At 40.3% G+C, this 25,161-nt stretch overlaps 1 protein-coding gene across 1 annotated transcript; it reads right to left on the bottom strand.

Moving 5' to 3' along the window:
• Nucleotides 1–16,692: 16,692 nt before the first annotated feature.
• LOC115790137 (olfactory receptor 10A3-like) lies at nt 16,693–21,955 on the bottom strand. The gene is made up of 2 exons (XM_030743811.1): nt 21,037–21,955; nt 16,693–17,123 (listed from the first exon to the last, which is right to left on the bottom strand). The coding sequence occupies exons 1-2, from the start codon at nt 21,953–21,955 to the stop codon at nt 16,693–16,695; spliced, it is 1,350 nt and encodes a 449-aa protein (XP_030599671.1).
• Between the last annotated feature and the right edge of the window lie 3,206 nt (nt 21,956–25,161).

Below are 25,161 nucleotides of genomic sequence, written 5' to 3'. Positions count from 1 at the left end.
GCTTGGTTAGATGCTGCTAATTAAACCTGCAGGGTCTTTGCGGCCTCTGTACACAACCTACAGAAGTTGCCGACCTCATGTCCGCATTTATGCTTGTGTAGCTGGATTGTGTGTGTTATTACCTTGTGGTCGTGTGCAGGTGTTTGTACTCAAAGAACCTCCATACAGGACTCTGCCGCTTTCTCGGCAGACCGCAGCAATTACTCGGCGGACCAGCGCGGTGAGCGCACGCACATGCGCACTCACACAGTTGTCCTGTTGCGCTCCCAGCTTAAACTCCGAGAGCGGAAACAATGATTTCATATCAATCCACAAGGCTTAAAATGAAAGTCAGTTTATCGATAATTTCAGTTAGTTTTAGTTAGTTTTGTAAACTCACAATTCAGTTTTAATTAGTTATCGTTTTTTTCCTTTTAATTATAGTTTTTATTTATTTCAGTTAACGACAATGTTCTTTCAATTTCAGTTTTCGTTATTTCGTTCGTTTTCGTTAACTATAATAACCCTGGTTTGTTGCTATATAAAAAAGCCCACTGTAAAGCTAGGACATCTTACTATTAATCACTGATTGAAGAAAATAAGAACAACCCCAGGTTTGTTTTAACTAGTAATGACTTCATGGATTTTTTTCAGAAGTAAAATTTTAACCATTAGAGAAAAAATTATTCATAACCGTCTCAAAGACATTTTCATGTTCGGCTGTTTTCAGCATGGCTGGTATTTGTTTAACCTCTCTCTGATTGATTTTTCTGAGTTACCATCAATAGTTACTTCCTTCAATCAATCAACGTGTTTTTTAGGCCCATTACTACAAGACAGCTCAAAGAAGTCTTTCCGATTATTGATGCTTCAATTTTAAATATGATCAATCTGTCTTTATTTGTTGGCTATGTACCACAGGTAGAAGGTAGGAGTAATTAAACCATTATTTAAAAAGCCATCACACAACCCAGCTGTCTAAGGTAATTATAGACCAATCTCCAACCTTCATTTTCCTCCAGGAGCCTGGTTCTTCTGAAGGTTTCATCCCATTAAAAGGGAGTTTTTCCTTCCCACTGCCACCAAGTGCTTGCTTATAGGGGGTTATTTTGACTGTTGGGTCTTCTCCATATTATTGTAGGTCTTTACCTTACAATATACTCAACTGTATTTACAAAGCACTTTAAAATCAATGCCATTGGCTAAAGTACTGCACACAAGTAAAAGTAAACAAGTTTAAAATACATATAAAACAAAATGTAATATTAAATAGATACACATGGTTACAGCAACAAAAACAATGAGCCAAAAATAAAATAACACCACAGTTAAAACAATAAACAATAAGAGCCAACATCTCACACTTAGTTAAAAGCCAAAGAGAAGAAATGTGTTTTAAAAGAGGATTTATTGTTTTATTTTTTTAATTGATTTTAAATCAGTTTACAAATGACACAGAAAACCAAAAAACAGAGGGGGGAACCCCCCAAAAAACCCAGTGCTGCTTCATACACACAAAAGGAAGAACAAAACAAGCAGAAGCAACAAAGGAAGAAAAATAAATAACTGAATAATAAACAAAAATAAAATAAGAATAAGAATAATAGAACTATGCATGAATAAGAATAAAGATGCATTTAGTTTCCTCCTCCAGTCTGAATCACCTCACATCCATTTTAAGTCCAAAGCAGACAAAAAAGAAAGGAGGACAACAACCTTATGTCAGGGCTGGTGCAGGCAAAGCAGGGAGGACCCCAGTGCAGGACATGACGAGAGCAGACCTTGTGCATAGATTTTATTGTTAAGGCTTTTTACACAAAGAACTCGAAATATCAAACCCAAAACTAGAAACCTGAAAACTCAAATCTCGAAAACAAAACACACAGCAGACGTCCACGTAGAAGAAAAGACGAGGACCCGAACAAAGAATAGAGGAAAACTAAGGGCTTAAATACACACAAGGAAAATCAGGGAGAGTGGAAACAGGGAACAACAGGTGAAGCAAATGAACCTAATGACAGAGGGAAGCAAAACTAAACACAAAGCACAGGGAACACAAGAATGTAAAAAAAAAAAACAAAAAAAAAAAAAACTAGGAAGTGACTCAAGGAAACAGATGCAGACCTGACACAAAACACTGGAAACACAAGACCGGAACAAAGGGAAACTAGAAAAACATATAACTAACTAAGTAACACCTAACCATAACAAACTGAGGATCTCAACTAAAAGGAACACTCAGAAACAACCTGAAAAATACAACAAAACAGAGCTAAACAAAAGGGAACTCAAAAACACTGGGCCACTGGCCCAGGACCATGACGTCTTAAGGGTTAAGTAGGAAAGACTCAAGTGGTCCCCAGAGTTTCACAAATATGTCTGATTTGTGGTTGAGATCATAGGTCAGCTTTTCCAAAGGAAAGATGACAGAAATCTGAGTAATCCACATGTTTACTGTAAGGACATGTGGAGCAGTCCATCGTAACAGAATACACTTATTAGCAAGAAATCGAAGAATTGTGAACAAAGATTTAGAGTGTAGATCCAAATGAGTAGAGGTAACATTTAAAAGGTAAAACAAAATAGTCAATACAAAATGTGTACCCAAAATATCTTAAGTTACAGAATGAATATCTTTCCAAACAGCCTGTAAATGATCACACGACCAGAATAGATGAAAAAAGGTACCTTTAAAGGTACCTTTTTTCATCAATAAAAAAAAAAAAAAATCCTCTCAATAGTCTTTCTCTGATACACAACTTACAACCTCCTCCCAAACAATTACCCCCACTCCCACAAACACAAAACAAATTTTTGTAAAACTTTAGACACTTACTGGTCAAAAAAAAGCTCTGAGCCATTGTCCTCCTCATCCTGCCGTAATAAGATAAGACACCTTCCCTACCCCAAACACTGCTCTTGTAAATTTCCATATGTAAAGCACCCACAATCGCATACACACACACACACACACACACACACACACACACACACACACACACACACACACACACACACAATGTGGATATGTGGTATGTGCTTTAAACAAAAAAACATTTACTTTACCAGCAACTCCAGTCCTGCTAAAATTTTGAATCAACATAAGAATAAATTTGACCATCTCCACAAACAGAATTAATAGTCAGGGTCTAAACATAATGACACATATATTGACACGCTCCAAGAACAGAAAAAACATCAGAACACTTGGAAACAGGAGAATCAACAGGACGATTCAGGGATTCAATGTCATGTCTCTTTACCTGCACTGAAATTTAGTGGTTAGAACATCATCCACATAACATCAATACACACATATCAAGTAAAGTCCTTTAAATATGCAGGTGGGCGTCTGTTACTCCTATTGGGATACCTCGATGGACTATTCCTCATTGGAGCGTTGTCAGGCTGACTGCAAACATCATCGTGGCCTGATGGAGCACCCACCTGTGGCGCAATGCTTTTGAAGAATGAAGAATTCCTTGTGATGGATTGTCCATCTCTGGAAGCTGTGATCGCAGAACCCTTGATTCTTGTCACTGTATATGGTCTGACATCATATGGCGTAGTAAGCTTATTGCGCTTGGGTTGTCGATGTAACACTGTATCACCAAGAGCCAGAGTGTGTGGAGTGACATGAAGGCTCTTGTCGGCATGAGACTTCATTCTGGCTTTGGCCTTGGCGTCTCTTGCTCTCACAGCCGAATCTGAACATCCTTTTGGTGTGCTATTGAATGATGGAATCTTTGTATTCATTGCACGTCGAAATAGGAGTTCAGCAGGTGATCTTTCCGTTGTGCTGTGGGGTGTGGATACTCTCGTAGGAAAATGTTCAACTGCTGTTTCCAGGGAGTTCCTTGTGTGTCTGCCACCCATAGCACTTTGCCTAGGGTGCAGATGAATCTTTCAGCTGTAGCATTAGCTTGTGGCCATAGTGGTGTTATCCTGTGGTGATGGAAACCTAAATAGTCTTTCTGGATGGAGGGGGTAGCAGCCTGGCATGCAAGGTATCCACGTACTGCTGCTTCTGCTTTGCAGTCAATGCCTGGAAACCAAACTTTGGATCTGAGCAGTGCTTTTATTTTCACGATCCCCTTGTCCTTCATGGGCGAGCTGGACAACTCTTTCCTGCAGAGTGGTGGGATTAACTATCCTTGTCCCACGCAGAATGACGTCAGATGCTGGTGATGTTGTCAGTTCACTACTGACACAACGGAAGTGTTTCATGATGTTCACATGATGTGATTTTTCAATTTTATGCCACGTACTGTCTCTAATGTGAGTACTGACTTCTTGAAGAATGGAGTCTTTGAGTGTCTCTGCAAGTGCACTCAAAAAAGTGAAATAGGTGGGTTGTGCACTTTATATTATTTTGATGTTTTCAGTTTACTTAAAATACATGTCTTTGTTAAGTTGAAATATTTTTTTCTAATAAAGTCCATGTAATTTTGTCTTTCGTTGTGAGTACAAAATAATTACGTGCTGGTTAATCACAAACCATTTAATTAAAATGAAGTATGATTGCAATACTTGCTACACCCGGAAGGTGGCAGTAAGAAGAGGATTGAAGTGCTTCAGACTACGCATGTGCAAACTCTCTCTTTTTCACTGCTTTTTGGCGATTAAGCATGCAGTGAAGTTGCTAAGTGCTAACGGTATTCATTTTCCGACTTGAGAGAGGTAAGAGGACATTTTTCATCCATACCTGTTGTAGTACCGTATTTTCCGGAGTATAAGTCGCACTTTTTTTCATAGTTTGGCTGGGGGTGCGACCTATACTCCGGAGCGACTTATATGTGAAATTTATAACACATGAACCAAAATACTCCAGCCACTTGACATCTCCGTGAACTGCAGCTTTAAGGCAGTCTTGCGTAACCTGTGGGCGCAGTGGATGGTGGATGGAGAGCACAGCTTAACGGCAACTGGGAGAATGCGCCACCCAACTTTCCTGGAAGTCATTGGATGGATCAAGAAAACATGGGCTTCAGTGACAACCAAACCATCCTGTTGGGATTCAGAAAGGCTGGAATAATTGGAACTGCAGCTGACGACAAGTCTGACGAAAGCGACACAGAAGAGGAAGCGGCGCTTCGTCTACGTACGGAGTGTGCGGAGTTGTTTAGAAGTGACACCGAGGATGAAGAATTCAATGGATTGATGGTTTGGTTAACTTGTTAGCATGTTCTTTATGCTATGGTTATCTGAATAACTGTTAATGTTACGTTAACATACCAGACACGTACTCTGTTCGTTGTGCGTCATGTAGCTGAATGTGTTACGTTAGCATAACGTAGGCATAACCGTGTTCGCCCTGTTCTTTAATGCATTATTATTTTAAATTGCCTTTCAAGATGGAATTTCTGCTCTGGGTCTCGGATTCTATCAAATAACCCCCCCCCACAAAAAAAAGTGCGACTTATAGTCCAGTGCGACTTATATATGTTTTTTTTTTCTTTATTATGCATTTTTTGGCTGGTGCGACCTATACTCCGGAGCGACGTATAGTCCGAAAAATACGGTAATTTCATATTGACCAAGATTAAATTTTGTGTTTGTGATACAACACTTCTATATTTCCAAAGTATTTGTGTTTCAGAGAGCAGCGAACAAGTGCACAATAATAATAATAATAATAATTTTATGTACACTATAAAATCTTTCGGGGTGCTTTTAGCCAAATCTGTAAAGTGTTGTTTTGTTATATTTTTTCATTGAATTGAATGCATGAAAGCCAGGTTGTGGACTGACATGGAAGTAGATTTAAAGGAAATATCTGTTGTAGGACCCTGTACATAGCACACTAACGATTAATCTGTGAACCTGTTTATATATTTTTTTCTCTTTCTCTCTTTTTGTAATATCCTGTTGCAATTTTTCAGGTCCTGATTTGATTTGAGTGAGTCCTGATTCTTGCTTCCACCTGCCTGCTCATTGCACTGTATAACAGGTATGATCACAACAAGCTACTTTAATTACTGTGAATTGAATTGCCAGAATTTTTATTTTAAGAAACATTTATCAGGTGACTGATTAATTTTCTTGCCCTCAATCTGAATGTGTGTTTTATTTTGTATTACATTAATTTATGGATCCTTTAAACGTGATGAATTTCAGATCCTGGGTGTGACAGCTGTTTCCTAACTCATTGATGTGGTGTAGACGGCACTGCTAAGCTTGCCCTTGGTATGTTAACAGTCAGACTTTTCTTTCTTAAAACCATTCTATAAATTGAGTTTCCTTTACCAATACATTCTTTGTGGGTCTTTTGTTTGTTTTTTTTGTTTGTTGTCAGTTGGTTTCTTTCTAATTTGAATGCTTTTAATCTATACATATTTAATTACTTTATATGTGCGTTTTCATCTTCTCCAGACTGACGCATTTGGGTGATGGCTGCACCAGTAAAACTGCGGATTATCCTTGGTTCCAACAATGCTGAAAAACTTACCATAGAATCAGGCTTGCCAGCATCTGTTGAGGATCTTACAAATGAGATCAAACGTCAGTTTGATATAGAGGGGGACATTAGACTCCAGTACATGGACAGTGACTTTGACAACGAGTTTGTTAACCTTAACCAAATTTGTGACATTCAAGACAAGAGCACAGTGAAAATCATTCACTTGTCAGATGCTCTAGACCTCAGCCAAGGCAGCATGAATCAGAGTGGAGAAGAAGCATCGTTCTCATCTTCTGACACAATAATACTCTCCTCTGATTCAGAATCTCCTCGATCATCACATTGGCCGACAGAATTCCAAATTCCAAAGTTTTCATATGACGTAGAGATGCAACTTCGAAGTGCAAACCAGGACTTCATATCAAATGGAGTTCTTCTGACACCCGGTCATAAACTTAAATCAGACATCTTGGAAAGTCTGGCTCAGGAAATCAAGTTCAAGGCATATCCCTCAAACTTGGAAATTGAATCTGTTGCTGAAGCTTTGATCAAAGCACATCCATGTTTGAGAGAACAGGGATCCTTCAGTGGTTTCTACGGCTGGAAAATAAGCCTTAAGTATAAGATGGCAAACTACAGGATAAAACTTAGAAAGTTGGGGTGCCCAGAACTGAGCATCAATTCCCTCAAGCACAAACCTGCAGATAGATGTCAGCCTGCCTACGATGTCAAAAAACCGAGGAAAGCCGAAGTAAATTTTTGTCCTCCCTATTCTGCTGGAGAGACCCAGGACAGCCTTGAAGGGGAAAGATTGGCGTTGTTATCTGAGGTCAAGAAGAGACATAATGATAAAGTTATCAAAGAAAAGATGGCTAAGACGTTCGCATACAGAAGGCAGGAGGTTGTCAGAGACAGGCCCATGATGGCAGAGTTCAAGATCAGATGGCCAGGACTGTTCACTGTGGCAGAGGTATGAAATGCTTTTTAAATCAGCTATAGTCAACAATTTTTTTCAATTATGCTTTAATGGATAGTGACAGTGTAGAGACAGGGAGGTCAGGGGAGAGAGTTGTTATGGCTTCCAGTTACACGGGAATGTTAATCATTTTATGTAAAAATAACACGGGAAATGCTATTGTATTGCAGCACAGCCTGTTTTTTTGTACATTCTTGTGAGAGTATTTCTGTTTTAAATGTTAAATGTTTTATGGTTTTGTGGACATTATGTTTTCAGGTGGAAGCATAATTTGTGAGGATCACTACTGCACCCCTTGTCTTAAGGTTCCATGCACAGCTTGACCAACACACTGCCCAGCTCATCAAAGTGTTCAAGAAGAAAGGAGGCTTTGCAGGGACTAACATTAGCAGGATTTTGATCCCAATCACACAGGTATGTTTTGCTATTGGTAGTGAACAATATGGAATTATAAACTGATGTTGACTAGTCAGTTTTGACAAGTATGCTGACAAGTTAACAGTCAGAATAATATTTCTGTGTTTTTTTCTCTCTTTAGAATGAAAGTATTGAAAAGAGGAGGGAGTGCATCCTGAGGGCGCTTTGTATCTACCTCAACGAAGACCCGAACATCCTCTTCAAAGAATACCTGGTTTGTAATTTTAAGTTTATTTTCTACCTATAATAAATCAATTTTAATCTCTGTGGGGGTGTTCCCAAGACCACTGATGTTGGTGCCTTGGGTGTGGCTTCGTTAGTGCTTCATTGTTTTATAACGACTGCCAACACTAAGATATCTATATTAGATGAAATAACTCAGTTGACAGATTCATGCTAACCACTCTAAAATTTTGATGGAATCACTCAGCGCTGCTTTATCTTATTTTTACACAAATAGCACTTTTTGAAGTATCATGCTGTTTTCATTCAAAGGAAACCTGAAAGGCAAAAGTTGTTCTTTGGAATTCTACAAAATCTGTGATTTCATAGATTGATTGTCTTTTCTTTCTCCCCTATGTAAAGGATACGGATGGTACGGCTGTAGAGAGAGGCCTTGAGCAGCTTACCCTGGGCATCTACATCATCAAAGTCGAGGGAGGTGATGCCACCACTCCTCCAGCTGATGTTGGAATTGTCATTGAGGGTGTTGAAGTTCTACATGACCTGGGAGACGTCGCCTCTGCATGTGCACTCTTAATGGGTGCAATATATGCAATGAACCTCAGTTATCCTAAGGAACTGAGGTACTTCTTTGAAGTACTTCAAAAGCTCTTCCTTCAACTGGATGCTGTCAAACTTTCACCCAAGGTACAGATGCTCAAGAACAAACTGTTTGAATGAACCAAACATTGATTTGAATGCTCTGGTAAAAAGAAAAAGTTTATACAATTTTTTTTCCCTTCCACACTACTAAATTAAAGCATGTGTGTTGTTATAGTTTGACCATTATGCTGTCTCCAAAAAAAAAAGAACTACAAGCTTCTTATATTGTTATATAATAGTATTGGCAAATTGGATGTTTTGTAGGATGTTACATTTGTTTATGCTGCATCAAGGTGGTTTATAATTGTTAATATTGGGTAACAATGCTGCAACACAAGTTGACATGTTTGGTAACATAATTACATTTCAAGATAGTCCCTCCACAATATTAAAATGAAAGTTGACAACATGTGTTGTTATGGTTGATATGGTTAGATTATTATGTTGTTACAAAAAAGAGAACTGCCTGTACAAAGCCTGTTCTATTGTTGGAATGCATAAATGTTGTTTACAACTGTTGGTGTCGAACCGCTGCACCCTAATGTCTGCTAAGGGTTATATTTTGGACCAAGTGGCAGCAAAATGTTAAATTAATATTAGTGAATAAAGGAAATAACAAAATATGTTGGTTGTATGAAATTCATTTATGTGGAACCTGTTGACAAACTAGAATTAGGTCAAACTAATTAGTATAAAATAAATTGGATGGAAACGTATTTTTATAGTGCGGGGGGGGTGCTGCTGACTTCAACTGAGGCTATAGTCGGACGGTGGAAGGAATACTTCGAGGACCTTCTGAATCCCACTGACACGCCTTCTGTAGTGGAAGCAGAGTCTGGGGATGAGGGGGATGACTTGACCATCACTGGGGGTGAGGTCACTGAGGTAGTTAAACAACTCCTTGGTGGCAGAGCCCCTGGGGTGGACGAGATTCGCCCTGAGTTCCTGAAGGCTCTGGATGTTGTAGGGCTGTCTTGGTTGACACGCCTCTGCAACATCGCGTGGAGATCTGGGGCAGTGCCATTGGATTGGCAGACCGGGGTGGTGGTCCCCATCTTTAAGAAGGGAGACCGGAGGGTGTGCTCCAACTTTCGGGGGATCACACTCCTCAGCCTCCCCGGTAAGGTCTATGCCAGGGTGCTGGAAAGGAGGGTGCGTCCGTTAGTCGAACCTCGGATTCAGGAGGAACAATGCGGTTTTCGTCCTGGTCGTGGAACGCTGGACCAGCTCTTTATCCTCTCAAGGATATTCGAGTGTGCGTGGGAGTTGGCCCAACCAGTCTACATGTGCTTTGTGGACTTGGAGAAGGCATTCGACCGTGTTCCTCGCGGTGTTCTTTGGGAGGTTCTGCGGGAGTATGGGGTGTCTGGCCCATTGTTGCGGGCCATTCAGTCCTTGTACAACCACAGTGAGAGCTTGGTCCGTATAGCCGATAATAAGTCGGATTCGGTTCCTGTGGGTGTTGGACTCCGTCAGGGCTGCCCTTTGTCACCGATTCTGTTCATAATTTTTATGGACAGAATTTCTAGGCGTAGCCAGGTGGCGGAAGGCTTCTTCCTTGGTGGCCTCAGAGTCTCATCTCTGCTTTTTGCAGATGATGCGGTTCTGTTGGCTTCATCAGGGGGGGTCCTCCAGCTCGCAGTGGAACGGTTCGCAGCCGAGTGTGAAGCGGCTGGCATGAGAATCAGCACCTCTAAGTCTGAGGCCATGGTCCTCAGCCGGAAAAGGGCGGAGTGCTCTCTCTGGCTCAGGAACGAGTTCTTGCCTCAAGTGGAGGAGTTTAAGTATCTCGGGGTCTTGTTCACGAGTGATGGGCGAAGGGAACGGGAGATCGACAGGCGGATCGGGGCTGCTTCTGCAGTGATGCGGATGCTGCACCGGTCCGTCGTGGTGAAGAGGGAGCTTAGCGTAAAAGCGAAGCTCTCGATTTACCGGTCGATCTACGTTCCTACCCTCACCTATGGTCACGAGCTTTGGGTAGTGACCGAAAGAATAAGATCGCGAATACAAGCGGCAGAAATGAGTTTCCTTCGAAGGGTGGCTGGCCTCTCCCTTAGAGATAAGGTGAGGAGTGCGGCCATCCGGGAGGGGCTCAGAGTAGAGCCGCTGCTCCTCCACATCGAAAGGAGCCAGTTGAGGTGGCTCGGGCATCTGATTAGGATGCCTCCTGGCCGCCTCCTGGGTGAGGTGTTCCGGGCATGTCCCACCGGGAAGAGGCCCCGTGGTAGACCCAGGACACGCTGGAGAGATTATGTATCTCGGCTGGCCTGGGAACGCCTTGGGGTCCCTCCGGATGAGCTGGAGGAGGTGGCTGGGGAGAGGGAAGCTTGGGCTTCTCTGCTTAGGCTTCTGCCCCCGCGACCCGGCCCCGGATAAGCGGAAGAAAATGGATGGATGGATGGATGGATGGAAACGTATTTTAATTAATTGAACTTAAATTTATTATTTTACTGCTATGAATACAATATATGTTTGAAGGACAAATGTAAAATATGTAGCCTGTAAATATATTGTTTATGTCCATGTAACATAACTAAATTTGATTGGATAAACTTAAATAATTCTTGTTAAACAAAAGTAATTTTATCTAGGTGGTACAATTCACATTGTGTTAATGTAATACAAGTTCATAAAGTTAGATTACCTTAACATTTTTGCTTTTAACTAACATAATAAACTTTCGTGGAACCTGTTGACAAAATAAATTTAATTAAAGCAATTGTTTCAATTTTTTGAGTGTGTCATGGCTTTTGGTGTGGCATGAGTTGCAATGAAGCTCACATATTCTTCCGCTACTTTCGCAGCACGTGTACTCTCAATTGTTGGAGATGGAATTGGGTGACGAGATATATAATCAGCTGGGTTGTCGGCTCCCTTCCTGAATTCCACCTTGAAGTTGTAGGGCTGAAGCCTCAGACCCCATCTTTCAATCCTGGCTGGTGGTTTTGACCTGGGATTGTTCCATATGATTTCCAGTGCTTTATGACCTGTCACTAGTGTGAAGGGATGTCTGTATATGTATAGGTGAAAATGTTCACAGCTCCAGACAATAGCGAGTGCCTCTTTTTCAGTCTGGGAGTATCTCCTCTCAACGTCACTAAGAGAACGACTGGCATACGCTATTATGTGTTTCACCCCTTTTTCATCTTTTTGACATAGGATAGCACCCAGTTCAACGGGACTAGCATCCACAAGCAACTCTGTATCACAGCCTGGGTAGAAGTAGGACATAACAGTGTCACTAGTGAGGCTGTCTTTTAATGTTTGAAGAGCTGTCTGCTGATCTGGACCCCACACCCAAGAAACGTCTTTTCTGGTGAGCTGTGGCAGTGGTTCAGAGATAGAAGAGAAGTCTTAGATGAATATGGAGCAGTAGTTGGCCATGCCAAGCAGGCTTTTGATTTCACTGGGAGTCGTAGGGTTGGGAGCTTGATGAACAGCGGCAACTTTCTTCGGATCTGCAGAAACCACTTCTGCAGAGAAAATGAAACCAAAAAACGCCAATCTGGACTTATTGAATTCACACTTTTCACGACTGAGTGTGAGACCACTTTCCTTCAGTCGTTGAAACAGAGCTCTGAGGTTGTTATCATGATCACTCTGGGACGCACCGTAGACAATGATGTCATCACTGAGATTTTTCACCCCAGTGAGACCTTGCAAGGTCTGACAGATGGCATTCTGGAAAACTTCAGCGGCAGATGAAATGCCGAAACTCAGTGTTTTATAGCGTTTCAACCCCAGATGAGTGGTGAAAGTGGTGATATATCTGCTGTCCGGATGTAGCTCAGCTGATGATACCCAGCTCTTAAATCCAGCTTTGAAAACACTGTTGCACCATTTAACTCATGTACCACATCATCCATGGTTGGGGTCATATGGCGCTCTCTCTCAATGGCTGTGTTAGCCTGTAGTGTTGTAGTCAAGACCACCTAACCCGAGACCGAGACAAAACCAAGACCAGAGTGTATCGAGACCCGAGACAAGACCAAGACTTTTAGGGTCCAAGACCAGTCGAGACCAAGACCGAGGGAGGGCGAGACGGAGACAAGACCAAGACCAGTGCCTGATGCTACATGACCCAATAAAATGTGAAACATGATCAAAATCACTTCTCAAATTGATCTGAAAGATCCACATTCCCATAAAATCATCCTGATATTAAACACTCACAGCTCAAATAAATATAACCATCTTTATTTAATACTCCTGGGTGACTTCCATCATTTATCACAGAATATAAAACAATTATTCATAGTTCATCACAATAGTCTTAACTTTTCTCTGCCTTTCATAAACAATGCATAAAGTTGTGTTGTTTTTAAAACAACAATCTTTGTAAAAATGGGTGCTTTTTCAAAACCACATAGCTAAATGTGTAAAACTGAAAAAATGGCAAACACTCATTGACAGTAAGAACTAAAGCCTTTAATCTCATACAGATTAAAGCTGCAGTATGTAACTTTTATAAAAAATCTGTTTTTTACATATTTGTTAAAACTGTCACCATGTCAGACAGTATGAGACCGATAATCTGCGAAAAAAATGGAGCTCCTCCACCTCCCTGAACCACTCCCTGTCAAAAACAACCAATCAGAGCCAGGAGGAGGGTCTTATCACTGTCAATCAGTCCTCGTGTATGCTGCTCAATGTAGTTGTGTGCGATACTTCAAGATTTGGTATCGATCCTATGCCAAGTAAACACAGGGCCATTATCACCGATACTGATACCGATACTTTTTAATAATTATGAAGAATTTCCATGAAGTTTAACTGGTTTGAGATTTTTTTCCTTTGGATCATTAATTAGTTAAAACCCAGGATAGAATTGGGCAAAGTTTATATGTAAGTAGAAAATACTTTATCAAAATAAAAGTTATTGTTCTGAAACAATAGAACATTAACAAAACAATTTTCCCCACACATTGATGTCTGGATTTTTTTTTTCATAAATTAAGTGTACAAAATCATCACTCAAGAACAAATGCAAACTTTTTTCCAGGTGGATCATTCAGAAAGTATAATAAAAAAATTTAATAAAGAATGTCCCTTCATTCACTAATTTTCTACAAATTTAAATTTAAATTTGATTTAAATGTTTCATAGCAAAATCCTTTTTTTTTTTCAAATAAAATATGTTATGTGTCACATGACAGTATAACAAAACACTGTGGGGAGGGGAGGAGCAAAGTGTGCCTGCTCTGTGCTGTGACAGGAGCGACACTTAGACAGTCAGTCTGCATCTTTGACGAAACCGCAGCACTGCATACAGGAGAGAAACTGAAGCCAAAGTATCGATCTCATTACACTGATATTGATCAATACCACTACCAATGTTGGCATCCATATTATCGATATTAGAATCGATCTGCCCACCACTAGCTCAATGTACTAATGGCGGAGAAACAACTTACTTACTTCTCTGCCGTTACCATTGGTGGTGGCCATGATAACTTCAGGGTTCTAGCAAGAAATATTTCTCACCCTAGTGTTAACACTAATGCTAATTAGTAAGCTAATGCTAACAGCTAAATGCTGCTCCTGCTTGTTAATTGAGTGATGGGGCCTAAGATCTAACTGGAAAGCAGTAAATAAACAAATATGTAGGACCGCTTTTTTGCATTTGCGCAATATTTCTAAAATTAAAAACATCCTTTCTCAGACTGATGCTGAAAAGCTAATTCATGCATTTATTACTTCTAGGCTGGACTATTGTAATTCATTATTATCAGGCTGTCTTAAAAGCTCCCTGAAAAGCCTTCAGCTGATCCAAAATGCTGCAGCTAGAGTACTGACAGGGACTAGAAAGAGAGAGCAGATTTCTCCCATATTGGATTCTCCTCATTGGCTCCCTGTTATATCTAGAATAGAATTTAAAATCCTTCTCCTCAGCTTGGATTCAGGAGACAGACACCCTCTCTATTTTTAAGATTAGGCTTAAAACTTTCCTTTATGATCAAGCTTATAGTTAGGGCTGGATCAGGTGACCCTGAACCATCCCTTAGTTATGCTGCTATAGGCCTAGGCTGCTGGGGGGTTTCCACAAAAGACTGTTTCTTTTCATTCACCTTATTTACTTTGTTTATACTCCACTCTGCATTTAATCATTAATTGTTATTAATCTCTGGCTCTCTTCCACAGCATGTCTTTTCTCTCCCCTCAGCCCAACCGGTCGCGGCAGATGACCCCCCCTCCCTGAGCCTGGTTCTGCTGGAGGTTTCTTCCTGTTAAAGGGAGTTTTTCCTTCCCACTGTCGCCAATTGCTCCTCATAGGGGGTCGTTTTTGACTGTTGGGTTTTCTCTGTATTATTGTAGGGTCTTTATCTTACAATACAAAGCACCTTGAGGCAACTGTTTGTTGTGAATTGACGGCTATATAAATAAAATTGAATTGAATTGAATTAATCAGTGTTTTTGGACATGTAGTTACATTTCTCGAGGTGCATGTCAGGTTTGGTTCAGAGAGGATTTTCAGTTATACACAAAGGATCAATGCAGAACTCTAAATCAGGCCTTATTAGATCGATAGAGTGATAATTTTTGCACATAATCCAGAAAAGTTACATTTATATATCAAGCATTTAATGTGTCCCAGAGTGCCGTTTCCTTCCACTGTGTTTGCAGAAATCACATAAAAACATACACAACAAAAACATAATCCAGATTTTTTAACAATCAGCTGCTAATAGCATTTCCTACATTTGAATATCAGCCACCATGTTGTGAGCATAAACTATCACGTTTTTAATGCAACAATAGGAAGTGACATCATCTTGTTGGGAACTGTAGTTATATTATTCTTGAAGGCCTCTCATAGCTCTACTGGTGCTGAAAACTAATGTTTGACTATGGCTTTCTGAATACAAGTAGGGCTGCAACTATCAATTATTTTAATAATCAAGTATTCAATTGATTACTCTGTCAATTAATCAAGTAATTGGATAAGAAATAATTTTTCATTTTAACAATTCATCAGCATATTTTAACTTCTGTACTGCAGATGTTACTCTGTGTGAAACAAACAGGGTGGATGGAGCAGCTACAAAGTTCTCTTTGCTTCATGTTGTTGATCAGGTGGTTGATAAAAGACATTTTGACGGATCCCCTCTGTACTGAAGGGGGTGGGGGGGCACCGAATGATTGTTAGTGCTAATGGCAGCCCCCCTTTCCCCAGTACACTGTGGTTATAGGTCTGTTCTGGTGGCTACAGCTGACATCCTCTGCACAACACTCAAACATTCAAACATGCGCACTCACAGCACAGAGAAGTGGGGGTGTGGAAAAACATCTCAGCAATCCACTCGTGTTAAAGGGTCATTTTTGTTTTGTTTTTTCCAAATGACAGAAATCCGTTACAGCGACGGAGAACTAATGTGGAGGAAATGCTCCGCTTACACGGAGACACCTGAGCTGCAGAGCTGAAATGAAACATCAAAGCAACAAATTTGTGTGAGGATTTTTAATAATCAAATTGAGTTACTCCAAGAATTATTGCAGCCCTAAAATTTGGATTAAATTTTTAGTTTGTGTATCAAAATACATGAAGGTTGGTATTTACCTTTCATGCTGGGATTTTTTTGTTGAATCGGAAGCCTGAAATCTTCCTTTGATCTTCATTTTCCCTCTTACTTCTCTTCGTGTTCATGCCGGTTGTTATTTTGATTTATGCAGCACACGCGTGACCATAGTGAGATCAAACGTACACATTGTGAATGAAACTGTCCGTGCTCTGTGGTAGATTGCAAACTGCGGTGAAATGATACAGGCGTAAGCAGCGATAATAGCGGCGACCTAGCCGGGCCGGAGTCTGCGAGGTGCGCTCCTTTGAGAGGCAGAGGAGCGCAATCTTTGTTGGATTTGAATCAGTACGTTTTGTATCCAATAAAAGCAAAGATGTTACCAAATAAATTGGACAATATTCTGGCAATTTAGTGATATTTCCAGAGCTGTGGTCTTGACTGGTCTTGAAATAAAATCCAGAGTCCGCAATGTCCGAGCCCATGACAAGACCAAGACCATCAAAAAGCGGTCTCGAGACCAAGACCGATCTCGAGTACTACAACACTATTAGCCTGACGCATATCAACGCAGATCCTCACTTTTTCGGGATCTTTAGGTTTAGGCGGTGTGACGATCGTGAAACCCAAGGTGTGGGATCAGTTACATCTTCAATGATGTCGTCCTCCTGTAGTTTCTTAAGTTCATCCTCCACTTTTTCGCGTATGTGGAAGGGCACACGTCGATGTGGCTGGCATGAAGGTTTAACGTCAGGATTTATATGAAGCTTCACCTGAAAATCTTTCAATTTTCCAATCCCTTGGAACAAATCTGGATGACTCTCCACCAGCTCATCAGCAACAGTACGACACTGTGCTTTAGCTGCCACTGCTGTGACCACGTTGATTAATCCCAGTGCTGTTGAAGTTTTGTAGCTCAGAATGTTGAAGCCATCACCTTTAATTACAAAGAACGTGTACATAGCCTTCTTGTGTCCTTTTTCCACACAACACTTGAAAATTCCTCTCACTGGGAGTGGAGAAGTGGAGCGAAAAGGATAAATCTTTGTTTCAGTTGAATACAATTGTGGACGTGGTGTTAACTTTTCGAAACTTGTGTCGCTTAGACAGTTGGCTGAGGCTCCTGTGTCTATCAGAACTGACATACTGGTGCCATTTATTTTGATCAGAGTCTGTGGTTCTGATTCTGATTCTGATTCTGGTAGCTCAGAAACTTTATCAGCATCAACCACGAAAACATAAGCATCATCACTGCTAGAAGATGTTCATGGCAGTGGTATAATTTTCAAACCTTTGCAGCCATTTATTCCAGCGCGGTCCAACAGAGCCAGGATCAGTTTCTGTGTCTAAGAATAGGAGAGCAGTCATGTGCGCCATGCTTGCCTGGTGCGTAGAGGTCTGTTGCTATTGTTGTTAGCGTAGCTTAGCTTCTGGGAGGTTATAGCTTCCTACCCTTTCCTTCCTTAAAGGAGCATCGGCGCTGACACGCTATGCATCCAAATTTACTCCTCGTCGCCAATGTAGTGTTTCTAGTGATCATAAGGAGACGACCGTGGTAATAACATGACGTCGACTTTATTACTGACAGCAGCACTCACATACATGCGTCTATTCTCTTACTCGTCCGTCGAGCCTGCCAATACTTGTTTGTTCACTAGGTAGTGCATTTTTTCAAACAACACACAACACAACTTGTAATATGACAAGTGTGCATTCAGGTACCTTTAGCAGGCATCTGCATCAGTACTGGTGACCTGATGGTCCATCAGTTCTGGTCATTTGTGGATGAAGCTACAAAAGAGAAATGTGACAGAAAGGATCTGTCCCTCTGGGTCAGAGAAGAGGAAAAGGAGGAGATTAGAGGAAGGAAAAAAACAAAGGTATGTTTTTGTGAGCAATTACAATACATTTAGTTGGTAACCAACTCCACACATAGTTAGCTATTGCTAGCTTTATCGTGTCTCTATTAAAAAAGAAAACCTGTCAGCCTGTGTCACCCTCCTTAATCTGTTTCTAGTTAATATATGTTTTGCTTGGATCTTAATGTCATGGTCCTGGCTTTATGACCCCGTGTTTTTAGTTTTAGGACTTTTATTTTTCTATTTCTATTGTTAATGTTACCATTTGATTCCTGGTTTATTGTGTTTTTGCAGTTTTGAATTTTTGTCTTTTCTGGTAGTTCTCGGTTGGTTTCATTGTTTCTATTCTCAGGCTTGTTGTTGTTCACTTTCTATCTAATCCTTTGTTTCAGTTCTCTGAGTTCCTTTCCTCCTGTTCTTTGTCACATCAGCTGTGTCCAAATTCAGGGGCCACATCCTTCGAAGGACACTGCCTATGTAGACCGGGTCCAGGGGCGGGCTGGGGTTGAAATTCAGCCCAGGAGCTTGGTTTGGAGAGGCCTTTTATCTGATTGTACAACGGAGCAGCAAAAGGGGGAAAAAGATCATCAACCCCCCCTTAGCTGGTGTCTCGCCCTTCACCTCTCCTGATGGTGTGCTGGCTGGGCTGCAGTGTTAATTTTGACAACAAATTTTGATTTCGTTTTAGTCATAATTTAGTCATCTGAATAGTTTTAGATTTAGTCGCCAAATTATCGTAAGAACATAGTCGACTAAATCTACAGTTAATTTAGTCGACTAAAATATAAAGGGTGTAAAATGTAAATGTTTTTTCTTCAGTTCCCTTGAATTAGTCATTATACACACTTACACAAAATTAAACATTTATTAAAAGTTATGGAATATTATTAATATTAACACTAGTGTTTCACCTGCTTCCACACACCTGATCATTAACACCACCTTACTGAGATAATCCGAGCGTTTTACAGCAGGACGCTCTGAAAGGTACAGGGCAGTGTTCAGGACTAAGATTATAAAGGCTAATCCACCGCGGTGTGGAGATTTTCTCTAAACACAAACTGGGAAAAACACTTTACCCTGCATGACATTAAAATCTGACCTTTGCATGGAGATCTGGGTGACTGGTTTGCAGATGTCGTTTAAGATTTGTCGTGTTTTTACCCGAGATATTTGCCCCACATGGTTTACACATCGTTTTGTTTGTCACAACGTCAAATGTGTCCATACATCGGCTCTTCTCTTTCTCCCTGCTGACAGTTTACATAACTTAGTTCTATCGGAAGGAACGACCAATCACAGGCTAGTTTGTGCATCTGTGCGTTTGATTGGATGTTTTCCTAACTTGTCGGTCCTGTCACAAAATTAAATCAGTTCTGATTGGATTTCGTCCCTGCCAAGCATTTTTGTCTCGTTTTCACTCATTGACGAAAGTGTCAGTTAATTTCGTTATCGTTTTTATCCTTTTAGGTAGTTTTTATTTAGTTATCTCGTTTTCGTCATGAAAAAAGGGTCGTTGACGAAAACTATGACGAAAATATTTCATCAACAAAATTAACTGCTGGGCTGTTGTGTTTGTAGCCCCAAGCGCTGCTGTGCTTAATTGGGTTAAAAAAAAAATTCTGATCACCGGCCGATCCGGCCTGGAAACGACCAGCCGTTCGGGAAACCTCCCGAACCTCCCTATGGCCACCCCGCCCCTGACCGGGTCCTTCGCAGCCCACGAAGACCGGAAAGGCCAGAAGTGAGCGGCTGTGATATTAGATGGTCTAGTGTCAGAGCATGTTTTTTATTTGTGAAGGAAGACACCTGAAACATTTTAATTAAAAAATTAAGACATTTAATGTTTTAAAGCGTCAGAATTTATCACACATGTACATGCGGAGGCCCTCTGCCAGGAAAAACAGGCCTGTGTGGCTCTGCTTGTCTCCACAGAGAGAGCCCCCTGTTCTTCACTAACAAAACCCTTTCTGTAGTGACACTTTATCAATTCAAAAACAGATGGAGGCAGCCGTGGTTTAGACTTGGCTTTCTCAGATCATGTTTGTGTTTGTGGCTCATCCTCATGGCTCAGATCAGGACATGATGACCTTTACTGTACAAGGATAAGATAAACTTATTTTCCTTCTGTGACTGAAAAGTTAAGTTAGTCTGGGAATTTCTAATGTCTAATGTATTTATTGATTTATTTGTATTTTATTTGCTTCAGGCAATGTTTATTATTTAATTTCCTGGAGTTTACTTTTAAACATTTGTCATTTTATTCTTTGGGTAAAAAATATTCTCTCATACTGGCCTTCATATCAGCCTGCCCTCGCCTCAGCATAGCTCATGTTGCCTAGCAACCAATGTGAAGCACAGCTGTGGAAAAGCAGCTGTTAAAACACATTTCAACATCAAGGAATACAGCTGAGCGAATGATTAATTTTGAAATATAATAACAGCTCTCTAGTGAGACATTAATGTTGAATAAAACTATCCAGTTATGATGCTTAACTTCCTAACTTAATTTCAGCCAAACCGATTTGATCAGGAACAAATGAAACACTGAAATAAGCCAAACATCAGCCGTTAGAGATCATCTGAGTGAGTTATATCTGTGTTTAACTTCCACTCAGCGGTGAAAGCCAGCGTGGGTTTGAAAAGGCTGTGCCGGGAGTCGGTTGTTCTCTCCGGGTATAGCGAGCCTCGATAGCCAATGGCAACGGACATCTCTGAAAACGGCGGAGCACTTTTTGCAATTAAGCGACATCTTGATAAAATGAGCTGATATTTGAGGGTTAAATAAAGACAATGAGCAATGTCTTGTGTGCTGCCTGTTACACTGTTGCAGTCGGTTTCTTATGTATTTTGGGATTAAACACAAAACAAAACAGAGCAGTCAGTGGGTTCAGTCTTTTTTCTATAATGCTGAAGTCTTATTATTTAAATTATTTCCAGGAGTTATATTTCTGTACATATTGAATCATTTCATGGCGGTAAAATGTATTTTTAAAATATCACCACAACCAAAGACTTTTTTTCTTGACATCAGCTGCCTGTGAACACTAAACATTTTAATACAGAAGGTATGTTTATAGGCTTTTCTTATTTTGGACATTTGTATTCCATACATGATTGGAGTGAAAACAGGTTGAATGATGAGAAAATACAGAGACAGGAAGATTCGCACCACACTGGGCACACTGGTCATATCAAACCTGCTCTGAAGTATTTCAAATGAACACCCTAAAGAAAAGTTTAGGAGGGAGGCCAGGTGAGGTGTGCAGGTACTGACAGCTTTACGCCTCATCTGTTTGGAGCCAGAAAAACAAATTCTGAGTATTTTCAGGTAGGAGTAGAGGATTGGAAGCAGAGGGACTAGGATGGTGACAACAGTGACAAAAAGTCCATAAATATTATTCACATTTGTATCTGAACACGCCAACTTAACAATCAGATAGTTACGACAATACAAACTATCAATGGTGTTTCCACACAGTGTCAGACGGAGGGTTAAAGATAAGCCAGTAAGAATACAAATAAATGGGTACAACCATCCAAAAATTACTAAGAAAAACACCTTGTTATACGTCATTATGGATTTATATTGTAAAGGCCAACAGACAGCGAGGTATCTGTCATAAGACATGACAGCTAAATTACAAAATTCATTGTTTGCATACGTATACAAAGAGAAAATCTGCAGGAAGCACAAAGGACCAGAAACAGTGTGAACATCAGAGAGGATCTGAATCAGGAGGAATGGAAACAGCCCTGTACTACCATACAGCTCATTTACAAACAGGCTGCACAGAAACATGTACACAGGTTCATGTAAGCTTCTGTTCACACAGATAACCATAGTCAATGATATGTTGGCCATAATGATTATAATGTAAAATATTACACTTAATGTGAAATAGAAGTATTTTAAACTTCCAACATTAATGTAAGCCCCAAGAATAACATAAGACAAAGGAGGTGAAGTTAAGTTTAACATAGTTTTTCTTATGTTCACTTTTTGTTTGACAAAATAAATATAAAGTGAAAATGATGACAATGTGATGCTAATTCATTTCTCCAAAATATGTCTGATGGAAAAAAGAATGGAAAAAAGATTTTTTTCTGAATTCTACACCTTACAAACACTGTGTCGCTGGACTTTGAGAAGCACCTTGCAAAGTACCCCCATTAAACACACCACCTGACCTGCTCACCTGTAAATGTGATGATACAGACTGCTGCAGTTGTTTACAACCAGTGGCTGATGCAGCCATTTATAACGTTCAACAAATGGACCCAAAGCCCATCCCATTTTTTTTCTCTATTTTTAAAAATTTTTTTATTGTGGCTAATGAGAGTTTGACTCACAGGTCAAGTTCATGAAAGTGCAAACCACTAAGTGCTTCTCTTTATGAAAGGCTATAGACATTGAATGTTTCTCTAGAGTTAATGAATGGACAACTGGAAATAATGAGTGTTTGAAGTAAATGATATAATAAACTGAAACACTGAATTTTATAAGAATAAAATTTATTTCCATTCAATTTTATGTATATAGCACCAAATCACAACAAACATTCTTCTCCAGTGTTAATTTCGTTGATGAAATATTTTCTTCATAGTTTTCGTCAATGACCCTTTTTTCCATGACAAAAACGAGACGATAACTAAAATAAAACTACCTAAAAGGATAAAAACAAGAAGAAACCATTTTCAAAAGTGTAAATTAATTTCGTCATCATTTTTATCCTTTTAGGTAGTTTTAATTTAGTAATCGTCTCGTTTTTGTCATGAAAAAAAGGGTCGTTGACGAAAACTATGACGAAAATATTTCGTCAACGAAATTAACGCTGGTCTCCTCAAGGTGCTTTATATTGTAAGTAAAGACCCTACAATAATTACAGAGAACAAACAGTCAAAACGACCCCCTGTGAGCAAGCACTTGGTGACAGTGGGAAGGAAAAACTCCCTTTAACAGGAAGAAACCTCCAGCAGAACCAGGCTCAGGGAGGGGGGGTCATCTACTGTGACCGGTTGGTGCTGGAGGGGTAGGACAAAAGACACACTGTGGAAGAGAGCCAGAGATTAATACTAACTAATGATTAAATGCAGGCTAGACCTATTGCAGCATAGCTAAGGGAGGGTTCAGGGTCACCTGATCCAGCCCTAACTATAAGCTTGATCATAAAGGAAAGTTTTAAGCCTAATCTTAAAAATAGAGAGGGTGTCTGTCTCCTGAATCCAAGCTGGGAGCTGGTTCCACAGAAGAGGGGCCTGAAAGCTGAAGGCTCTGCCTCCCATTCTACTCTTAAGTATCCAAGGAACCACAAGTAAGCCAGCAGTCTGAGAGCGAAGTGCTCTGTTGGGGTGATATGGTACTATGAGGACTTTGAGATAAGATAGGGCCTGATTATTCAAGACCTTGTATGTGAGGAGAAGGATTTTAAATTGTATTCTAGATTTAACAGGGAGCCAATGAAGAGAAGCCAATATGGGAGAAATCTGCTCTCTCTTTCTAGTCCCTGTCAGTACTCTAGCTGCAGCATTTTGGATCAGCTGAAGGCTTTTCAGGGAGCTTTTAGGACAGCCTGATAATAATGAATTACAATAGTCCAGCCTAGAAGTAATAAATGCATGAATGAGCTTTTCAGCATCAGTCTGAGAAAGGATGTTTCTAATTTTAGAAATATTACACAAATGCAAAAAGCGGTCATACATCTTTGTTTAATATGTGCATTGAAGGACATATCCTGGACAAATATGACTCCAAGATTTCTCACAGTGTTACTGGAGGCCAAAGTAATACCATCCAGAGTAAGTATCTGGTTTGACACCATGTTTCTAAGATTTGTGGGGCCGAGTACAAGAATTTCAGTTTTATGGACCCAAATGTGTACATTACAACAGGCAAAAGCTGGAGAAATGTTTCAGAAAGTCTGTGTGAAGTTTGCAGTTGTGTCACCATGGATGGATCCTTCGAGGTGTCTGAGGGGAGGTCATTATTGTCCTCAGCCCGCTGAGACCGGAGCTCCGGCTGATTGGTCTCTCTGGTCAAACACACTGACAAATATTTGCTTCAGAGGGAGTTAGAGGAAACTGTGGCTAATGAGAAGACACCTTAGGGACGGATATGTTTACATGCACAGATGACCTTTAATCTAAGGGACCTGTTACAGTAGTGATCTAACTCTTACAGCAACCCCTGCAGGGTTTACATCAGCAGAAAAGTTCTCATGCCTCTCACTTTGTTCAGAAAGTCGTTTAAAGCAAATTTGTATTTTGTGGAAATAACTAAAAGAAACATGCCTCTACAATCAAGAATGCACTGTATCTCAATTTCATGTTAACCTCTTAACATACGGCAGACCTAAGGTCCCACTTTGAGGGTTTAGAGTTAGGATGCTACATGCTAAACCAGCACACCTTGAGATATCAGGAAAAAAGGCCAAAAATTCTGTAAACACAAGACAATGTCACCCTAACCCTAAAGTATTGTTCTTGTAATGTAATGTTTTTGTTCTTGGGGTCACTGTATAAGCTAAAGCAGCTTCTTGGGCGCCCCCCCCCCCCCCCTTTTTTTTTTTTTACAAACCTTACAGGGGTGGTGTTGTGCACATGTACCTTTTTGTTGGCTCTGTAGGATTTTTTAAATAATTGTGTTAAATACTAAACTTGTTAAAAAAGTGGTTAACAACAGGTAAACACAAAACCATTTATGTATGTATTTATATCTCAAAGGCTGCAATGGTGTGACAGAAAGTTTACTCCTTTCAAACATTACTGGACCTTCTTTTCTCTCAAAAAGGCAAGAAAGACAGAAACTGATACTAGATTAAGAAACCTGTTTGGCCTCATGACACCTGATTAACAGGCCTCACAGAGCGCAAAAGCCAATAGTCCAGCCTAGAAGTAATAAATGCATGAATTAGCTTTTCAGCATCAGTCTGAGAAAGGATGTTTCTAATTTTAGAGACACAAAGCCATAACAAACTGCAGCTAAAAGAGGGAGCCAGAACACAGGTTACAGATTAAGTCATTGTTAACGTTCTAACTATGCCACACCGGAAACCAGCTGCACCGTAAACAGAATTGTCAGGTCTTCACACAGCATGCCACATCACACCTCTGAACCCAGCCTTCAGTGAAGCTGTGTGGGTTTAGGAAAAATCTGTGGGTTTGGAAAGCCCCATGACAGCTGGGATA

This window comes from Archocentrus centrarchus, chromosome 13 (assembly GCF_007364275.1).
Source record: "Archocentrus centrarchus isolate MPI-CPG fArcCen1 chromosome 13, fArcCen1, whole genome shotgun sequence".
NCBI lineage: Eukaryota > Metazoa > Chordata > Actinopteri > Cichliformes > Cichlidae > Archocentrus > Archocentrus centrarchus.
Note: the sequence above shows the minus strand (reverse complement) of the source record. Positions and strands in the feature narration are given on the sequence as shown.